We start from the raw sequence: 22253 nt of genomic DNA, 5'->3' as shown, positions 1-22253 counted from the left end.
AAGAAAAGTGCGCGAAAGACTATGTTTATTTGACTATTTCCAAGGAATAGTATTTAACATTTTGCAAATGAGATTCTGAGGAGGATGAAAAGACAGAGTTTGACAGAGTAAGAAGACAAATAATTCAGGGTTTAGTAGATGAAGTAGAAAGAAGATTTCCTTCAATTGAAGTACTGAAGTGCTTTGCAGTGTTCGAAAAAGAAACAAGTAGTGATATGAGTGGTTTGTATGGCAATTCTTATGTATATAAAGCAGCTGAGTTGTTCGATTTGGATGGTGATACTGTGGTATCGCGATCGAGGGAGTATAAGATAGGCTCTAAAACTCTAAATGATTTGGTTCATTTGAAAGGATTAATGTGCCTACGTCAACCGCCGCTTGTGAACCAGGTTTCAGCGTTGCTCAACCAAAAGAAATCGCTTGTTGGTAAACACTTTGCAGGCTCTGATGACTCAATGGACCCCCTTTGAGATTGTGGGATACATTTACCGTCACCTCTGGGCATCACTTGGCAGACCAACGCTACTCATTGAAAAACAGCAGCAAGGAGAAATACAACCTCAGAATTTTTCTTTGAGGTGAGTTTCGTTTTATTATCTTTCTTATCTTGTAATAATTTCCTTTTCTTTAAAATTGGCCTGCATTTTTATTTTAAAGATTTTAAATGACTTAAGATTCTCCAAGATACCTCAATGACGCAGTTGGTAGAAGTCGGCCTCCCATCATTGCTCCGGTGGTTGAAACACTGATCACTCCATGAGAGATTAGTGCTGGACAACTTAATTCAGGTTTCTCCTGTCACCTCTCATTCCAGCAACACTTTCCTCCACAATTTCTTCACCTTTCTTTCATTAATCATTGTCGAGAGGAGTGCAATAGGCCTCACCAGCTGGCACATTTTATTTCCTCAGTGTCAGTTACGCGCTTCATTCATTCAATCGCCTTCTTTTTATTTTTCACTTATGATTTTCCAAATTAGTGCACTGGTAGTTAGCACGATTTATTTCAGAAAAAAATCTTCTGGGGGCATGTTTCGTACCTTGGGGCTGTGGTACAAAGATAGGATGGACTATACAATATTTAGTACACTCTATGATTATTAATTGTATCTTTTATTTAGTTTATTAAGTTGAATTTTGTTTACAGTTCTACTCCCTTTGTTGCTATAGGATTCCATGCTCACAATGTGTATAACAATCCAGCATCTATTGCTCAACATTGCAACTCATAAGGTCTGCCACCAGCCGTGATTAGGGAGGGAGGGAGGGAGAGAGAGAGAGAGAGAGAGAGATAAATGCTCAGATTTCCGAAATGCGCATTGACTTTTTCCATCAAATACGCATAGGGATTCAGTGAAAATGCACCAATTTCGAAGTGCCTACTTGCTACGAGTATTATTATGGAACTGTGTAATGACTAACAGAAAAATGTAATTACCTATAAGGAACAACTTTCCAATAATTATCATTTTTGTTATAACAACAGAATTCAACTAAAAAAGATCTAAAATGTACATTTTCCTGTGAGAGGGGGTAATTTATTTACAGGGAATTAAATAGCCCTCCCCTACTGGGCACTGCCTGAAATAAGCACTAGTAGTTAAGCCTTATGATCCTTCTCAACCACCCCACCATTATTTTCTGATTTCGCACCCTGACGCCAAGCACAGGTGCTCCTGTATTAGTTAATAAGGAACAAGTTCAACAGAAGTCAAGCACAGTTACTCCTGGATTAGCTAATAAGGAACAAGTTCAACAGAAGTCAAGCACAAGTGCTCCTGTATTAGCTAATAAGGAACAAGTTCAACAGAAGTCAAGCACAAGTACTCCTGTATTAGCTAATAAGGAACAAGTTCAACAGAAGTCAAGCACAAGTGCTCCTGTATTAGCTAATAAGGAACAAGTTCAACAGGTGCTCCTGTATTAGCTAATAAGGAACAAGTTCAACAGAAGTCAAGCACAAGTGCTCCTGTATTAGCTAATAAGGAACAAGTTCAACAGAAGTCAAGCACAAGTGCTCCTGTATTAGCTAATAAGGAACAAGTTCAACAGAAGTCAAGCACAAGTGCTCCTGTATTAGCTAATAAGGAACAAGTTCAACAGACGTCAAGCACAAGTGCTCCTGTATTAGCTAATAAGGAACAAGTTCAACAGAAGTCAAGCACAAGTACTCCTGTATTAGCTAATAACGAACAAGTTCAACAGACGTCAAGCACAAGTGCTCCTGTATTAGCTAATAAGGAACAAGTTCAACAGAAGTCAAGCACAGGTGCTCCTGTATTAGCTAATAAGGAACAAGTTCAACAGAAGTCAAGCACAGGTGCTCCTGTATTAGCTAATAACGAACAAGTTCAACAGACGTCAAGCACAGGTGCTCCTGTATTAGCTAATAAAGAACAAGTTCAACAGAAGTCAAGCACAGGTGCTCCTGTATTAGCTAATAACGAACAAGTTCAACAGACGTCAAGCACAGGTGCTCCTGTATTAGCTAATAAAGAACAAGTTCAACAGACGCCAAACACAGGTGCTCCTATATTAGCTAATAACGAACAAGTTCAACAGACGTCAAGCACAGGTGCTCCTATATTAGCTAATAACGAACAAGTTCAACAGAAGTCAAGCAAAGGTGCTCCTGTATTAGCTAATAACGAACAAGTTCAACAGGTGCTCGTGTATTAGCTAACAACGAACTTTTCAACAGACGCCAAGCACTGGTGCTCCTGTATTAGCTAATAACGAACAAGTTCAACAGGTGCTCCTGTATTAGCTAATACCGAACAAGTTCAACAGGTGCTCCTGTATTAGCTAACAACGAACTTTTCAACAGACGCCAAGCACAGGTGCTCCTGTATTAGCTAACAACGAACAAGTTCAACAGACGTCAAGCACAGGTGCTCCTGTATTAGCTAATAACGAACAAGTTCAACAGACGTCAAGCACAGGTGCTCCTGTATTAGCTAATAACGAACAAGTTCAACAGACGTCAAGCACAAGTGCTCCTGTATTAGCTAATAAGGAACAAGTTCAACAGAAGTCAAGCACAGGTGCTCCTGTATTAGCTAATAAGGAACAAGTTCAACAGAAGTCAAGCACAGGTGCTCCTGTATTAGCTAATAACGAACAAGTTCAACAGACGTCAAGCACAGGTGCTCCTATATTAGCTAATAACGAACAAGTTCAACAGACGTCAAGCACAGGTGCTCCTGTATTAGCTAATAAAGAACAAGTTCAACAGAAGTCAAGCAAAGGTGCTCCTGTATTAGCTAATAACGAACAAGTTCAACAGGTGCTCGTGTATTAGCTAACAACGAACTTTTCAACAGACGCCAAGCACTGGTGCTCCTGTATTAGCTAATAACGAACAAGTTCAACAGGTGCTCCTGTATTAGCTAATACCGAACAAGTTCAACAGGTGCTCCTGTATTAGCTAACAACGAACTTTTCAACAGACGCCAAGCACAGGTGCTCCTGTATTAGCTAACAACGAACAAGTTCAACAGACGTCAAGCACAGGTACTCATGTATTAGCTAATAATGAACTTTTCAACAGACGCCAAGCATAGGTGCTCCTTTATTAGCTAATAACGAACAAGTTCAACAGACACTAAGCACAGGTGCTCCTGTATTAGCTAATAATGAACAAGTTGAAATTTTTAACATTGGTTTATTTACTGATTTAAATTTTCTCTTGCACAATTTTTAACAGTTATCACAATTTTATGAAGAGAGGTGAAGTTATCAATTGTTTCTACAAGAGGCTCTAGATGTACTTCCTGTCCTACTCGAACGTTATAGTTTCCTCATGCATATGTTTCATACAGCTTTCTTCCACTTATTTGTCTTATATTTGGAAAATTTCAGCGAAGTGTGCCAAAATGTGTTAATTTTTAGTCTCAGTACCTTCATATAATTTCCATATTTGTAGTCAAATTTTAGTTGTTCTGGTGTTTTCTGATAGCTCTCGTCGAAGCAGATCAAATGACACAGCACGACGTCTGCAACGCAATCAGCTGCCAAGGTAGTACTTAAAAATAATTTATAAACCATTCCCGCATATGACTGGAACTTTAATAGTGGCAACACTGCCGTAGAGATGTCCATACAATGGAACGTAATAATGCCGCTGGTAGTACACGTTAGTTACATACCTACCTTACCTCAGAGCACATGATGCGCTTGCGAACTGGCGGAAGGAACACAGCGATCTAATGTTGTGTTGTCACAAAGTTTTTGAAACAGGAACAATAAAGTCTGAATGTGCCAGCGGTCGTCAGGATGCTTGCGGAGAATCTGCATTGCCTCACAGAACAGTGCCACAGTGGGTGAAACCCTTCAATGGGGGACGCGACAGGCATGCGTCGGCCAGGTCATCCTAGTGTCAGTGACAGTAGTTACTGGGCACTCATCGATGCCATACGATTCCTGAGCTGGCCCGAGGCGTCAGACTGTGCTTCACATTCTGAAGGAACGCCTGGGCATGAGAAAAACTGCATCACGATGGGTTATGCATGATTTGACGGAAATGCAGAAATGGTTAGGATACGACCTGCTCATAACCAAATGAAGCGCTATGAGCGCGAAAGAGAGGCTTTCTTACGGCGGACAAGACATGGTCCAAATCGTACAAGAAACAAGTGTAACGCCAATCTTAGGAATGGGGTCTTTACGGGTCACTATGAAGATGGAAAGTTCGTCAGAACACCAGCAATGTGAAAGTTATGGTTGTTCTCGTGTACAACTGTGATGTTGTTATCCTAATGAATTATGTTCCTCCACAGCAGACCGTCAATGCACAGTATTACTGTTCATTTTTGGAACACAACCTGCGACCAGCTTTCTGCATAACTCACCCATCATTTTGCATGGCAACCCTTGGCCGCATACAGCATAAGGTGTGGATGATTTGTTCGCTCAATGGAGTTGAGAATTGCTGTACCATCCAATATACTCCCTGGACTTAAACCCTTGTGACTCTGACTTGAGTCTTAAGTTGATGGAACCACCTACTAGCAAGATAAGAATTAAGTAAAAAAAAAAATCCACCTGATCGATACTTTTATTATTTAACCTTAGGCTAAATTTTGTCATTAAAAATTGCAGTACATGTTTCAATTGCCTGGCAATCATCATCAGCTGCTTATCTTAAAGCTTAGGCGAAAAAGCATAAAGCATTTCATAATTAAAATTTGTTGGTAAAGGACACTTAATGGTGAGGGAGGGTGGGGGAGGGGTATGTTAAAATTAGATATACAAATTAAAAAGCTATTTCCAAACTAAAACTTCCTAAAATTCCTTCTATGGCACTACACTAGTTCTTCATTAGGTTCAGCTGTGTTTCACTCAATGTTCAGTTCACTTGTCTTGATTATACGTTGTCCTTCATGTTTCTATTGCCCGCTAGAACAATTTTTGCTGACTATGGTCGAATTTGTTCAGTTTTCATTTAGACGGACAGTTTGAAGTACGACCCCTATTCAACTGTTCGTTGTGACCTGGTTACGAAGTTTACTTGTTTGTTTCTGTCTCTGAACTCCGTAACCAGGTCACACCAAACGTGCCAATCTTTTAAAGATTTAGAATAAATTTACACAATGAACAATTGAATAGGGGTAAGTTTCGGCCTTTACAATTCTTTTCAAATACGTACAATTTCTTTGGATAACAGAATCTCAAACAAAAATCTTTTTAATTAATAATTATATCTTTCCTGCCGGTTACAGGTCGTACTTCAAACTGTCCGTCTAAATGAAAACTGAACAAATTCCACCATAGTCAGCATAAATTGTTCTAGCGGGCAATAGAAACATGAAGGACAACGTATAATCAAGACAAGTGAACTGAGCATTGAGTGAAACACAGCTGAACCTAATGAACAACTAGTGTAGTGCCATAGAAGGAATTTTAGGAAGTTTTAGTTTAGAAATAGCTTTTTAATTTGTATATCTAATTTTAACATACCCCTCCCCCACCCTCCCTCAACATTAAGTGGCCTTTACCAACAAATTTTAATTATGAAATGTTTTATGCTTTTTCGCCTAAGCTTTAAGATAAGCAGCTGATGATGATTGCCAGGCAATTGAAACATGTACTGCAATTTTTAATGACAAAATTTAGCCTAAGGTTAAATAATAAAAGTATCGATCAGGTGGAATTTTTTTACTTAATTCTTATCTTGATTGCAATATTGATACGGAATGAGTGGATAGTACGTAACACTTACTAGCATTTGCTTTACAACTGTTCCAGAGATTCGTCAGCCAGTAGACCACTCCATTCGAACTATCAACACAACAGGCGCTCCTAAAGGCATCCTGCGACTTCCACATCGCTCAAAGCGCGCTGTGCACAATGCTGGTGACTTCTTTTAAGGACAATAAATCTCGGTAACATGTATTTCTTTTGTATCCTTTGTAATTAAATAGTTACCACTATTAAAGTTTCAACCCTCGAATTTAATACTTTATGAGAAGAAAATGTATATGTAGCTTGTGTACTTGTAGTGCTCAATTGGCTCTATCAATGAAATAATAATAATAATAATAATAATAATAATAATAATAATAATAATAATAATAATAATAATAATAATAATCTTTTTGACGTCTACAGTTCGTGTTAAGAAATTCCGATCTTAAATAGAGCCTAATAATAGATGGCAGTCCAAGTGTCCTGTATTTTCATGCTTTTAATGTGGTCACCATTGCGTAGCAAGGGACACCCACTTGCCGCACAGTCTCTCTTACACAACATGTCTGTTACTTTCATACTGTGTAGTCAATGATCACTACTTTTCTCTATTTAATTGCAATACATGTGTATTCTTCCTCTGGTGAAAGTTTTACTGAATCAAAAAATCTCGAAGTATTCTTACTTCAGTAAGTGAGTAAAGTGTCAATCTTTATGTTTCTTTGCTCAGAGAGCACCAAAAGCTTACCCTTTTGTAGATATTTTGTCAACTGTCATGTCTAACCCCACATATATTCCATCCCACTGACCTCCACTTCCAATTCACAATCGCTGCTAATTCTCCACCAAGATGAACAAGTGTTACCGGTTCTGCCAAGATGCTGAAATGACATGTTAAACTAATAATACTAATGACTTGCTTGTTTTGCGATCAATTTCCCCTCAGGCCTCGCCACTGCCAATTCCGAAGGCAGCAATGTTGTGATTACCAGACTTGGCCACCAATAATATTTGGGAAACTTTGCAGGAATCCCTTCATCCTCCGTTCATGCTCTTGCTGAGCCTCCGCGATTATCTTGTGATGTTCCGCCTGAGCTCTTTCCCTTGCAGCTGCGGCCTCCTCTAACTGGCGCGCCATCTCCCTCTGCTGGTTGCTCATCATATGTTGAATGTTCGCGTTGATTCTCATCATGTTCTCCATCGCCTGCTGCTCCATTCTCTTAGCATGTTCTTGCGCTGCGGCTCTCAACCTGTGACCTTCTTCTATGCTTTTTTTGGCATTTCTCATAGCCTCTTCATACTGCTTCCTCCCTTTCTCCTGAGCTATTTTTCCAGCTGCTTCAGCCTCTGCTTTGTGTCTCTCAAACTCCTGTTCTTCTTCCGGAGTCATTGGCCGAAATTCACCTGAAACAAGGGACACCAACTTTAGAGAAACAGACACTAATGTTAAGATCAGTTTTCCCAAGATCTATAAAAATCAGTCTACATTCGACCTTAGCGTTACCAAACATTTTACTACTAAAATACGGGAGCTGTCAGTTTTCACCGAGAAGCTTACGGCAGTGTGGCGATATTGTCACTTATATGTGAGGGCGGCAAGATATGCATTCATCCATGCACTAAAAGCAGCAATAAAGGGTCTATCATATAAACTAAGACTGTCGAAGTGGTGTTTTAACCCTCCCATCTGTAGGCAACAGTATGGGAGGCGTGCGCATACCACTCGACCTTGCAAGAAGCCTGCACGTGTTCGACCTGGCAAGCATCAGTCGCCAATATGAATTTCAGCTGTTAATATGTTGAGACAGGTATCAATGCTGCACCGTTTTTTCCTATGTTAACACGTTCCCTGCGGCAGTGAATTTCGATGACTTAATGTTACGTCGTATCGGCCCACCGGTGACCCGATGCTGCCTTTAGTTATAATCGGTTCGGGTCACCGGTGACCTGACGAATTTGACTTTGTTTACTCCCTAGTATGACATCCTAAACCATGCATGTGCACTTGTTGTGTGCGTTATTGTTGAGGAGACATTCCAGCGTATTTACCTGTGCCACAGTGTTCCGATTCAACAATTGCGTGAAACAGAAATGACCCCGGAAATAATTGGGTCACCGGTGGGCCGATCAGAACTAACAGTATGCCTCGATCCTTCACTTCAATTGGAACACTATGTTGCCATTAGTTAACGGAAATTCATAACTAGGACGTAGTTACTTCGCAATTCTGGGAAGTTCGCACCGACGGATAAGAGTAACATGTTTCGGGGCACATGGTGACCCGAACCGCACGGAACGTGTTAAAGTTTTGTTTCACCTTAATGGTCCTGTTAAAGTCATAACTTTCGCTATTGGTGTGCAGAAAATGCTAATGGTCAAAAATTAAGTTCCCACAAGGAAACCGTTATTTAATTCCATCAATTGCAAATATTGAACACATTTTAGATCTTTAGGACTTTTCAATCATGAAATTATCAGCATTTCACCATAGTGTAGCAGTGGGCTTTCCAAGATGCTGGTGTTTGGTGTGCTGTTAGTGCAAGATGAATAAATAGGCCTTTTCATTTCAAGACAACAGTAAACGCAGAGAGGTACTAAGAAGACACTTTGACACCATTCTTCCATCAGTTAACAGAAGAAGAAGAAGAATTGCGTGGGAGGTTTCAACAAGATACATGCCCTGCTCATACAGCAGAAGGCGCCCTTCTTGCAATTTCGGAAGTGTTTGCAAACAGAGTGATCAGTGCAGGTGTATTTCTCCCTCTTTAACTTGTGGGGTAAATTGAAAGAAAAAGGGCATCGAACAAATCCTCACACATTGAGAGAAAACACTACGAGAAACATTACAGTGGCAGAACTCACTCATGCCACCCAGAACATGGTTACCAGATAACCCAGGAAGGATACGTTCGACTGAGGCAGCTGCCGCAGCGCACAGGCTTTATGACTGGTTCAACTGGTGGAGCTGCTTTTCCTTTTGGCATGATTTCTATCTTCATACAACGAAGAAATGGAGGTACTGTTACCAGTACCGTACGTAGAATACAACTTACCAAGGAAACTGTACATCACGTTAATCCTAATAATTTTAGTCAAAACATAGAACAATTTCCAAACCTTCTTTCATTCACGAGTTTGTAAGTTCCCTTGCCCTGGCATACAGCATGACATTCAAAAACAAGACAAAAGTAGTGATGGGCAGAATCGACAGCTATGCATCTGAGAACATTTAATAATCGAAACCCAAGTTCTTGAATCTTACAACGTAAGTGAACTCTGGACGTCAGGAGTAATTAAGTATTCAGGACGCCCTATAATACTGTTTGATGAACATATAAAGAATTTTAAATTGTAGCCAATTTATATAAATTTGATATCATGCCATTGGTTGTTGTCAAAATGTCCAACTCTACTGTGTATTTTCATCCATATACACTTATGTTCATAGAAACCAGAACACCTTGAAAGACTAGAGGTACCAGGTTCATCTCCACAGGACATGTGCACTAGCATGTGAACCATGTTGGCCCTCAGGTTCAAGGTCCACATCAATATTCGGTGCACCACCACCCACCGGTAAAATGTGCCTGCGGCTCTCGTTGTCGCCATAAATTGGACGTAATGGATCAGTGTGACTTGAGCAGACATGCAGGATGCCTCACAGATGTATGCGAGAGCCCTACCGTCAAATGAATGACTTTGAAAGAGGGCGCATTGTTGGTATGAAAGAACGTGGTGCATCGATGCAGGAAATTGCTGCTCGTGTAGGACGAAGTATGTCCGCAGTACAACGGATGTGTATAGAATGGTTCACAGAAGGCCATAGAACACGACAAGATGGGTCTGATGCAGATGTTGATTCCCATAGGGAACCTAAAATATTTGTCCTGAATGAGTAAATTTATAATACCAATAATATGGTCCGTTATTGGACATTATAAATTCTCCAGCTAACTCATTCTTGGTTGCCTGCGTTTCGCCCCCGTGTGCTAAGTTAGGCTCGTCAGTTGGGACTTAGCACACCACCCAAGACGCGTCAAATCATACACTATCAGGAGTGACAGTCCGTCTCCATTTATTAAGGTCTGAGTTACCGGCACATTATCAACTTCTCTGCCTACCATTGACTAATGTGCATAACCATGCTAGACTGCAATGGTGTACGGAACGTTACAAGGGACAGGAATGGCAGCAGATCGTGTTTTCGGATGAATCCAGGTTCTGTTTGTTTCAAAATGATAGCCGCACTTTGGTTCACCACAGACAGAGTGAGAGGCATCACACTGACTGCATTAGCACAAGACAAAGTGCCAACTAAAGGCCTTATGGTGTGGGGTGCTATTGAGTACGACCATAAATCACAGTTTGTGCGTGTCTAGGGCATTGTGACCAATTTGAAACTACATGAATGACATCCTGCGACCCGTAACCATACCCTTTGTGCCCGGCACCCCAGACGCCATATTTCACCACGACAATGCGCGACCACATGTTGCTGCACGAGCACGTGCGTTCTTGTTGTTACAGAATGTCAGACTGTTGCCCTGGCAGGTCCGATCACTGGAGTTAACACCAATCGAAAATGTGTGGGATGTGGTGAAAGGACGATGCGGCGCTCGGACCCAATGCCAACCGTGATGTGAGTATAATGGTGTGTCAGTAACAGAGACGAAAATGCGTTGCTTCTGCGCAGGTGACGTCACGCGGGGAGCACTGCGAGAAACTGGCTCTGCGGCTACATGGCTTGTCGCTGTTGTATTTTTAATGTGTTAAACATGTGTTATGTATTAAATACGTGCCGTACATAATTTGAAGCTCTTTTATTCTTTTCATTAATCTGCACAGATCACACTTTTGAAAATGCCGGGCTGTGCAGTAGCAGACTGTTTAAGCTACTACAGGAAAACCAAGGATCATACACAAAGTATTTTTCATTCCCGAAAAATGAACATCTTGCCAGACTGTGGGAAAACGCTTGTCGGCGCAATGATAAATCTAGTGTGAAACACGGTACGTATTTATAATACACGAAATATTATAATACTCTTTATTTAATACATGCCGTGTTAAGTTAATACAAGGTTTGTTATTACGTTATTACTTTAGGTCGAGTTTGCTCGCTTTATTTCACTGTGACGTGCTTTGAAATCCCTTTAAGACAACAACTTCTAAATCATCGGAATAAAAGCAGCCGTGAATTAAAACCGGATGTATGAGACTATACCACTAGGAGGAAATATATTAACTCGTAATAGTGGCAGAGGGTTGAGAGGGAAAAACAGAGAAATCGACATAAGGATGTAGCTGAACTTCTAAGATCGCCGGCTGCTGATTTCAATAGGTGAGTGAAGAAACACAATAAATATATGTTTAAATGTTATATAACATTCCATTTTTTCAGCTGAAAGAATAAATAACTCGTCTATGTTAATTTTAGGGAAGATGAAACTGAAGAGAATGTGGACTATAACGGAGAAAATGGAACTAACGAATTGGATGATTTTAGAAGAAAGATCCTACTGTTGGAAAGAGAAACGAGTGTCTTAAGGAAAAATATGAACAGCTATTGAAGAATGAATGGGAATTGCTACAACAACTAAAAAAGGCAAATGTCATTCCTGAGATAATTACTTCAATGTTCGAACATATTTTTTTCCAGGGCAAATAAATTTTTTAATGACCCATGAAAATAAAATCAAGTCCGCCTCTGTGATATAGTGGTTAGTGTGATTAGCTGCGCCTCCTCCCCCCCCCCCGGAGTTCCGGGTTCGATTTCCGGCTCTGTCACCAAAATTTGAAAAGTGATACGAGGGCTGGAACGGGGTCCACTCAGCCTCGGGAGGTCAAATGATTTGAGATGGTTTCGATTCCCATCTCAGCCATCCTGGAAATGGTTTTCCGTGGTTTCCCACTTCTCCTCAAGGCAAATGCTGGGATCGTACCTAACTTAAGGCCACGGCCGCATCGTTCTCTCTCCCTTGTCTATCCCTTCCAATCTTCCCATCCCCCCACAAGGCCCCTGTTCAGCATAGCAGGTGAGGCCGTCTGGGCGACGTACTGGTCATCCTCCCCAGTTGTATCTCCCGACCCAATGTCTCACGCTCCAGGACACTGCCCTTGAGGCGGTAGAGGTGGAATCCCTCGCTGAGTCAGAGGGAAAAACCAACCCTGGAGGGTAAACAGATTAAGAAAGAAAGAAAGGTTCAACTGTTCGGCAGCCACAAACAAACAAACAAACAAACAAACAAACAAACAAACAAACAAACAAACAAACAAACAAACAAACTGGCTCCAATGTGTCTCAAGAGGAAATTTAATTAGACCCTGTTACGAGTTGCTGAAAGTCACAAATATAATGGAGAAAGAATTTAATGACATTCACGGTAACTACCTTTGCGGGGAACCCTACATATTTGACAAACTAAGAGAGCTATGAAACAATTACCGCCAACAGTGAAAATTCCTCGAGAAGTGAGTTTAACCTTAGCGCGCACAAGATCTTGTATTCGCTTGAAACAGTTAAACAGGACGAAAATTAGATAAACGTCCAAGAAAATGTCAAACATTATAAACTGCTAGACCTACCGTATAACGCTTATGTGTAAGGCATTCATTACATAAATGTAAGAGTAAAATACTTAGAATATTAATGACATAATAATAAACTGACTGTAGTAATATATTAGTCGTCTCTTGATTGTAAACGAATACATTTTGAACGATGCGCTCTCTTCACAGAGCGAGAAATGTTACCGCCTTCCTTGCTTTGCTACCAGCGTGACGTCACTGCGGTAGACTGGATGCGCACTGACACACCATTATACTTGCATCATGATGCCAACCACCAAAGACGAACTGTGCAACCAGATGAATGAAGCATGGTGTGCTATACCCCAGGACCACATTCGCGTCTTATACGTGTCGATGCCATCACGCTGTGACCTGAGTTGAGATTGTAAAATATTCATGAATTGTTTATTTGAGAACTGGGCCTTTTGAACTGGAAAATTAGTTGGTGAAAAAAGAAAGTTATTTACTTTTTTGGAATTATAAACAAACATTGTAAGAATTATGCTCAGAGAAATGCTGGCTTATGTTGGAGGAAGTCATGAACTGTAATGGACAATTTATATTGAAAATATTTTTCTGGAACTGTAAAAAATTATTATTACGATTATTATGTAAAGGTTTTGATGTATGTACTTTTTGAGGCAGGGGGTGGCTCTAGTTGTTTCCGGCTTCATCAGATAGAATGATCTCGACAAACTTTCTTATTGGTAGAAATAAGAGCATTTTTAATTGGTGTTCCATCCGAATCTTCAAGAAACCAATTTCTGGCTGCAAAGAATCCCACTCAGCCCAATAGGACTTCAGTGTAGAGCTGAGTGGAGCAACTTCTTCTCAAGAGGGTTGACGTCCTGCTTCCTTCCAGTGAATTCTTTGCCTAGGTCTGGATCTTCACACTGACTTCTGGGTTGATTGCCACATGTCATCCACCACCATCATCCTTCTTGCGTGGCCACTTTTCACTTCCTGCTGAGAAATATGATTACAGTCCATTAGACACGGCCTTCTTAACATAATGTCGGCTTTCTTGTGGCTTTTACATGCTCGATGTTCAATCTCAAAATTGTATCAGTATCATCTTTATTTTTCCTCCAGATGTAGAGTATTGCTACCTTACTGACCCATTAATGGAGAAAAATAATAGTGCCCAAACTAGACAGGCTTTTATACATAAATAAAAACAATAAATACAATAACATACCTGCTGCCAGTTGGCCCATGGACATCTCCCTCTTGGAGAACCGATGGCCATGTTAGTGCAGCAATTAAATGAACACAAGGCAAAAAGGCATAATTAACAAAGGCAAAATTAAAATGTACTAAGGCAGAACGGCACATCGATCTCTTGTTGCAAGGCCACTCATATGGGGGACAATGTCCTCCCCCACCTCGACTGACTGACGCAGCTAGACATTACCTTCCACACCTACCTCTCCTCGCTGAATCTACTATCGCTCGCTGCCCAGTCATCAAGTTGCTTCACTGCTGAGTTGTGAGTTTCATTACCTTCCTGTTTCCACTTGGTGCTTATTTTGCTATCGTGCCACCTCTCATTACTTCCTAACCACACATACTCTAACTTCCTACTGTGTTGTCAAACCCGTAGTTTATCTGCTATGCACCCCTACTTCCCTTTTCATCTCTCCTTCAAACACATTCTGCATAAACTAACCACCATCACATAACCAGCCTATCACCAACAAATTGAATTACTCATACTTCGCCACCCAACTTTACCCACTGCCCCAATTTTGGCCCTTCTTGCTCTTATCAACAACCACTCGAGATGCCAACACCTATAATTCTAGACTCTTTCTCTTTAATCATACCCATCACAATCACATTTGACCATTACGTCAACTCATATAATTCAAGTCCAATTGTCAATCGTCACATCCATCAAAATCACACTTAATCGCTACGTAAACTCCGTTCTGTGTACAAGACTCATAACAGAAACAATTATCAACTATTACTCAATCACATCTATCAGAACCACACTGAACCACTAGGTGCACTATACTTTTCCAATCTCCAAAATAATCACACTCCACTTCCAGACAAATTACCATATCTACCCTTTAAGCATCATTTCATGTCTACAACCACCACCTGTATATACCTATCCACTCTTAACTTGCTAAAAGTATATTCCCTTAAATTACCATTTCCTTGCTATACAACCCTTCAATTCACTCACTATATACCACCAATTCAACCTCTTGATCCACAACTTTATCATCCACATCCAGTTACATCCACCCACCACTTTCCACACATACAATAACCATCTTTGGCCACCCTCACTCTTGGCAAAAATCAGTCAGAACACCGACGCATACCAACAAATCAACCTCATACCAAAAACAACCTCACTCCAACACCTTTCAACATATACTTGTCTACCAAACACTTCCCCTTATAAATTAAATATACTTGAGTATACCATTAAAAGTATATTCACTTAAAATACAAAACCTCCCTCCATTATAATGTCTTCATTCTTCACCAACCAACCAACCCTAAAATACAGACACATACGATCTAAAACTACTTTACTATCTTTCCTTATAATACCACCATGTCTTCAACTACTATTCCCTTACTTACTTACTTACTTACTTACTTACTAACTTATTAGAGTTTTACTTCTTGTGACTTTACCCTCTTCATTTTTCTTCATTCCCCATGTGTGTCTTTCGCTCCTGCTTCTCCCTTTGCTCATATACAGCTCTATTCTCTGCCTGGTTTCTGCTGCTCATTCCACTTCACTCTGCACATCCATTTCTTCACTGCATTTGCCTCTCCTCAGCTCTGTCTATATCCCTAAGCCTTCCTATTCTCGCCCCATTGTCCACTGCACTTTCCTTTTCACTATGTACGATCACACTCTCACTATGCTCATCTCCCTGCCTATCGTCGCTTAACTTCCTGTTTCCCTTGGTTATTTCTTCTGTAACACGGCTGTCCATAACTTGTCTTCCTTCCACTCTCTTCCCTATTTCTTCTTCTCTTTTCATATTCTCTTCCAAATCCCATAGTTTCATCACTGTCCAAAACCTAGTCCAATGGCCATTGGTTACCACTAGTTGTTGACACTTAATGTAAGCTCTTAACCCTTGAAGTCTGGCCTGGATTAAATGTTTTTTTAGGGTATTTATATTCCTCATCCCTTCTCTTCCCATGTCCCTTTTAATCCAGATTTTTGTGCTCCGTAGATTATCCATGCCTCTTATCACTATTTCTGCCATCAGGGTGGAAAACAACTTCACTTTTATCGGCCTGGTGCCCCGTGCTTTACCTATCCTATCTACATCGTCTATATCAACTTCACTAAAGTTAATTTTCATCCTTTTTTGGATGAGTTCCACAACCTTGTAGATTGTCAACACTTTGCCCTCTCCTTTTTCTTCCGGCGCTCTATATATAAATAAGCATTTCTTCCTGCATTCTATTTCATCCTTCAGCTTCACCACCTCTTCCTCCATGTCCCTTATTTTCTCCTTAAGTGACACAATTTCTCTCTCGTTGATTCCTACTTTGGTCCTTGTTTCGTCTGTTTTACCCTTTATCCATCGCCTCATATTCTCAAATTCTTTCACTTGTTCCTTCATCATATTTTTAATTTGCTCAAATGGGCACACTTCTTCCACAACCTCCCTATTACCTCCACATCTTCCCAGCTCATGTTGCCATTGGGAGTCGGTCTGGGGTTTATTTCCACACCCCCTATAACTAGCAGTACCATGATCACCGCTGCCACCAATATCATCTCACCATTCAATCTTGATTCCACTTTACCTCCTTCACTCCTGGCCGTGTCCTTCTTCCCTCACCCCTGCAAACTTCCGATAACTGCACGATATTGATCCACGCCAATCATCTTCCTCTTCACTCCCATCCTCCTTCTTCCACGCACCGCACGCACTCCACTCCCGCTTTACCGGCACACTCGACTCAGCACGTCTACTCCTGCTGACAGTCTAGGTATGACTCCGAAATTGTATTCTTGCAGACGTTCTATCTACCTAGCTATCTGTCCTTCTGGGTTTCTAAACTGCCTTAGCCACTTCAGTGCACCATGATGTGTTCGTAGCAGAAATCTCATGGAAGCGCCCCACTGACTTCATCGGAGCTAACAATTCCTGCCTGGTCATGCAGTAGTTTCTCTCTGGCTTGAACAGCATCTTACTGAAGTATGCTATCACCTTTTCTTGATGGTTCTACATCTGGGATAACGCTCACCTATTCCTATATAACTGGCATCCATGTCCAGTAACAACAGACCTGCAGTACATGGGTAGTTCAGAACTGGGGTGATCATCAGCAGTCACTTAAGTTGTTCGAAAGTTGAGTGACCGCAACCCATCCTCCTTCAGTAAGCCTTGTCAAGGGTTTAGCTATGTCGGCATGTGCCAGTTGGCACACGATTTTAGCCTTTCCCTACAACATTTTTGGCCTGGGCTAAATGCCATTGAAAAGTGTATCTCTTGGGAATCTTTTCCCTACTCTGTTTTCTTTTTCTTTTTGGGGTTCGAGTTTGCCCGCTAATTGTAACCGACATCGTTTACATATGATGTGCCCTAGCTATTTATTTTCTGGTCCCATGACTCTGGTGTAATGGCCTAATGACGCGCCAACTAGAGAGCGAGTTCATATGGTCCGCTGACTATCCTATTCTTTGTTGTGCTACATCGCCTAACTGACGTGAGTTGATTTAATTGTCGAGCTTCAAGGTGGCTAGAAGGTTGGGGCGTGGGCTCTCCAAAAAGGGCTCTTTTCATCGGGACAAACCGGCATAAAAAGTGAAGAATGTGAGGCTAAGGCCCCGAAGAGTTTCGTCTTTTAAGTTTTTATTAATTTCTACTACCTCGTGTGGATGCCTGTTTCTCTATTTTACTTAATTCAATCTCTCCAAATCTGTAAGTAATGATCAGCTCAAACTGACGCCATGGATTAGCCTTTTACTGATGCTGAAAGAGTAAGTCTATTTACAAGGTATTTATTTATTTGTGACTTCTCTACGGGAGTTGGATTTCATTGTCTCAATAATTCGGGTAAACTAGTGGATCTGTTCTAGGATTTGCATTTCTGGTTGACCTTCATCTGAATTGAACAAAAATTATTCAACATGGAAGAACTTACGGCCTATTGACTGTACCGCTTAAATCAACAATGTGTACAAGTAATTTTTTTTCTTTTGGCGAAATGTTAGAGGTTAAAGGGGAATTGTGGATTAATTTGTTTCGGGTTAAGTTGAAGTTAAAAAGAAAAGGAAAGGAATTGGTATTTAATATGTAGGGGTTTCTTATATGGTTGAGATCACGAGATAATCTCTGTGAAACGGAGTCTAGTCGGTTTTAATTTTTCGGGTCTCTCTTTCGTGGGATTTTCTTCCTTTTTCTTCTGCATTGCTGTTTGTCTTAACTATTGCTCGTCGCTCTGATTAAATTTGATTGGAATTTTATTATCTGTGGGCACATTACTTATATTGTTCTTTCTCTCTGTAGGCCTGTGTTTTCCTGGTGGTTTTAATTCGTGTCTGTTACTCGAGTGTGTTGTTTCTACTTCGCGTGACCTCCTGTACCTTCCATTTATTTCTTCTTGGGCCTATCGTATCTGGCTCGGCAGAGAATCTCGCAGTCTCATTTAAACCATCCTCTTTTAATGTACTATCATTTCTGAAGTGAGAATTTTCTCTAAATTATTTATATCCAAGCAATTCTTGTAAGTTTGTCAACTTGGACTCGTCCGAGGAGCAGTAAAATTTAATCAAAAGCCTTTAAACCAAATAGAATTTGTAAGCGGTAATTAAATGATTTAGTTGTTTTTAAAAAGAAATTTAGCTGTCTTTTTTCATACTTCAAACTTTAACCACCGCAAAAACCGTTTGGTTTCAGTCTGAATTACCTCTGTTTATGGGTCCAGTTCCTGCATTGGGTGAGTATCTATGCTTCCTGTTAAATATTTTTCTTGTTTGTGCTATTTCTTGTCTTTGTTTACTTGTACCAGTAATTGCCGGTACGAGCTGGTACAGGCATATCAGTAGTAACAGCATCGTCCTATAAAACTCCGGAGTTCGTGTACATTTCTGCGGGCAAGCCACCCTTTAACTGCACACATCTTCTCTGGATCTACGGCTACACCATCTTTGGAAACGACATGTTCAAAATACCTGACCTTTTCCCGGAAGTGCTGGTATTTCTTTCAATTCAGTTTCAGGTCGGCTCCCTGCACTCAAACACTTCTTCCATGTTGATAGGTGTTCATCGAAAGTCTTACCTATTCCTATTAAGTCATCAAAGTAAACGAGGCAGGTTTTCCACGACAGACCTTGTAGTACTGTTCCCATTTGTCTTTCAAATGTAGATGGTGCATTGCACAGTCCTAATGGCAAAATCTTGAAGTGGGAAAGTCCTGTAGCAATTGAGAACGCTGTCTTCTCTCTATCTTCGCCCTCTATTTCTACTTGTCAATATCCACTTTTCAAATCCTGAATGGAGAACACTTGAGATCCACCCAATGTGTCTAGTGTCATCTATCCTGCTGTTCAACTGTATGTAGTCCACACAATATCTGGTCGACCCGTCCTTTTTCTTCACTAAAACCACTCGTGACGTCCAGGGACTACTGGACGGTACAGTGACGCCTTAATTATACATGTCAAAACAATTCTTGATAGTGGCAAGCGTCGTGGGCGCTGTCTGATCGGTTGAATATTTCCGATGTTTATTTTATATTTCATGACACTCATCCTGCCATCCGGACAGTTCTCGAATGCGAAGACATCTTGATATTTGAACAACATTGGCCTCTTGATCCTCGGTCAGCTTAGTACATCTTACGTCTCGGTTAATTTTGAAACGTGATCGACATCCTGGGTATCCTTCGTGGTCTCCCAACAGACAATGGATAACGGATTACAACAAACCACCTGAGTGCCTCTCTTCAATGATACTGGGAAATCCTTTAGGTTTATCATTCTTACTGGAGTAGGCCCCTTAGTATTTACAATACTTTCTTCCACAAATACTCCTGGGAAGACTTCCTTTTCGGCAAAGGGCTCGATAATTCCCGCCACTTCTCGGTCTATGTTATCCGTTTAAGTCACAATCACATTATAACTTTTTAGAAGAGACCTCACCTGTGCTTAAAATTATTAGAATGGTTAGACTGCTTCGTCCGCTTCTACGTTTGCGAAACTCAAGCATCCTCGTTTCAGATCTAAAGTGATGTACGTCCATCCCAAGAATAACGTCTTCTGCGACATCAACCACTATTACTCGATTGCTTCCCAGGCCAATGTTGACTCTCCCACCGTAGGTGTTCACTGGGTCACCAGTTGCGTTTTTCAATAAAACTGTTGTAGGTTTCACGATTCCTTTTACAGCGTCCTTCACAACCATGATGTTGGCCCCCAGTGTCCGGAAGCATAGTACGAGCCAAACCATTCACTGATACATCGACAAAAGTACTGACTGACTGACTGACACATGAGTCAAATGTCATGTAGCACATTTTTTGGGGCAGCAGAGGTGACAAAGCAATGCTCGCACCTTAGCACTGGCCGTTCTTAGTTTCCCTGAAACTTTGAGTTGTATGGCAGTGGCTAACGACATGTCCAAGCTCCTCACAACTCCAATCTCCCGCCTTTGAGGTTGTCCATCCTCACTGAATAGAGTTTTAAAACAATCCTGTCTACCCTTTTGTCTAGAGGGTCTTCCTCATCCAGCCGTTGAAGCTGCGCCTGTAAATTAGAGGTCTGTGTAGCAGCTTCTAATTAGAGTGCACGAGCTAACGCATCATCTCACATATTCGGGTGCACCACACAAAGAGCTTGTTGCAATTCTGGATCAGATATATCCATCACAAAAGACTCTACAGATAGCTGTTCTATGAAATCGTTTGGAGCTGAAGGAAAAGCCATACGAGTAAGACGCGCGATGTCTGCCTCAAATGCTTGTAGTGCATCGCCATGTTTTTGGCGTTTGCTATGAAGTTGACTAGGGTAAACTTGTTGAAGGTGTTTATCACCAAAGAATTGTAATTGGTTTGCTCACTATCTGAAATCGCTTGGAGTATATCCAACGCATCACCTCGCCGCGCAATAACCAAGGCAGTACCTTTTTTTTCATTATTCCACCCATTGACCTTAAATCGCCTTCGATACGTAGACTACAGAGTTCTGCAAATGTGAGGTGTACTAATTTTCTAGTAATGCAAATCGTTGCTTTATGCTCTTCATCAGTCACTGATCAATTTCAATGATCTTTCTTTCTCACAATCTATAATTTTAAGCTTGTTTCCGAGAACATTCTGCTAGCTTTTTTTCCAATAAACTAAAATATTCTGCTTGTCTTTTAGAAATTTCTACGAACTTCTCTTCTAACATTTGTGCAAAGCTGTTAGCATCACCGGCTATTTCAAAAATGTCTTTATCTGTATCCTTACTTTCTGCTTCTAATGCTGCCCAAAGTCGTGAATGCAGCCTTGGTTTAGGAAATATCCTCATCACGTTCCCTTTGTTCACGCTTCACAACGGCAAATTTTAACTGCTCAAACTCACTTTCTTCAAAGCCATCATTCCTTGCATTGTCTTCCTTATATCCTACTAACTTTTCAATGGTTACGGATTGTCCAAAGACTATCCCACTTCTGACATTCATGGGTTCCTTTTCCGTAGAAATCTCAAAGGCACCATACCTTGTAAATCTCATTACAACTTACCAAGTGGTAAAGGTTCAGTAGCACTCCCGCAAGTTTATAACATAGTAATCATGGTTGACGGTGGGCGAATGGACTCTGCCATTGGTTGAAGGTTACAGCAATAAACTATAGTTCCCATAATTCTAGACAGCCAGAAATTATGACCAACTTACGCGATGAATAAACCTAAGAGAATGAGGCAATGTAAAAGAATGCATATGAAATAAATAAGAATAACAATATCTGGCTGTCTTGAATTATGGGAGTGACATTTCATAGGGCAAATCATCAGGCGATGGCAGAGTCGATTCGTGCCACGTTTGCTTGTTCACAGACCAATCAGTCAGTCCCCTCCCCTTGAGGCCTATGCACTGATGGTCTAGTTCCTAAGTAGAGTGGTTGGTAGCGTTGTGCTTTGATCCATCACGTCGTCTGCGGGAAATAAACATAGGACAGTCATACCGTGCGTAGATATTGCCAATGCAAGCGGTAACCATGTTGCATGACATGTACTGAACTTTTAATTACCAAGTAAACTGTACACATAAATTTTCACACCAATCCTAATAATTTTAATAAAAATAACATAGAACAGTTTCCAAATCTTTTCATTTCCGAGTACATAAATGTACTTGCCCTGGCATACAGCATGACATTAAACAACAACACACACTTCCTCCGCACATTCTGTCTGTTCGTGCTTCTGCGTGCAGTGACCCTCACTTGTCTCCCGGTCCAGCCGAGATAGTTATTACTACTCCTTGACTTGTAAATAGTATCAGGGAGTAAAGAATG

General features: G+C 40.9%; 1 protein-coding gene and 1 long non-coding RNA gene across 2 annotated transcripts in view; one reads left to right on the top strand and one right to left on the bottom strand.

The window, feature by feature from the left end:
- Positions 1 to 3269: 3269 nt before the first annotated feature.
- Positions 3270 to 5296, top strand: LOC137502437 (uncharacterized). Its single transcript, XR_011018802.1, has 3 exons — positions 3270 to 3335; positions 3374 to 3411; positions 3462 to 5296. It is a non-coding gene; the product is annotated as an uncharacterized lncRNA (long non-coding RNA).
- Positions 5297 to 6392: 1096 nt separating this feature from the next.
- LOC136882336 (uncharacterized) overlaps positions 6393 to 22253 on the bottom strand; it is a 354206-nt gene continuing 338345 nt past the window's right edge. The window contains exon 6 of the mRNA XM_067154927.2: positions 6393 to 7589. Within this exon, the coding sequence (XP_067011028.2) occupies positions 7171 to 7589 (419 nt within the window). The 3' untranslated portion in view covers positions 6393 to 7170. The remainder of the gene's footprint in view (positions 7590 to 22253) is intronic.

This window comes from Anabrus simplex, chromosome 10 (genome assembly GCF_040414725.1).
Source record: "Anabrus simplex isolate iqAnaSimp1 chromosome 10, ASM4041472v1, whole genome shotgun sequence".
In the NCBI taxonomy this organism is placed as follows: domain Eukaryota; kingdom Metazoa; phylum Arthropoda; class Insecta; order Orthoptera; family Tettigoniidae; genus Anabrus; species Anabrus simplex.
Note: the sequence above shows the minus strand (reverse complement) of the source record. Positions and strands in the feature narration are given on the sequence as shown.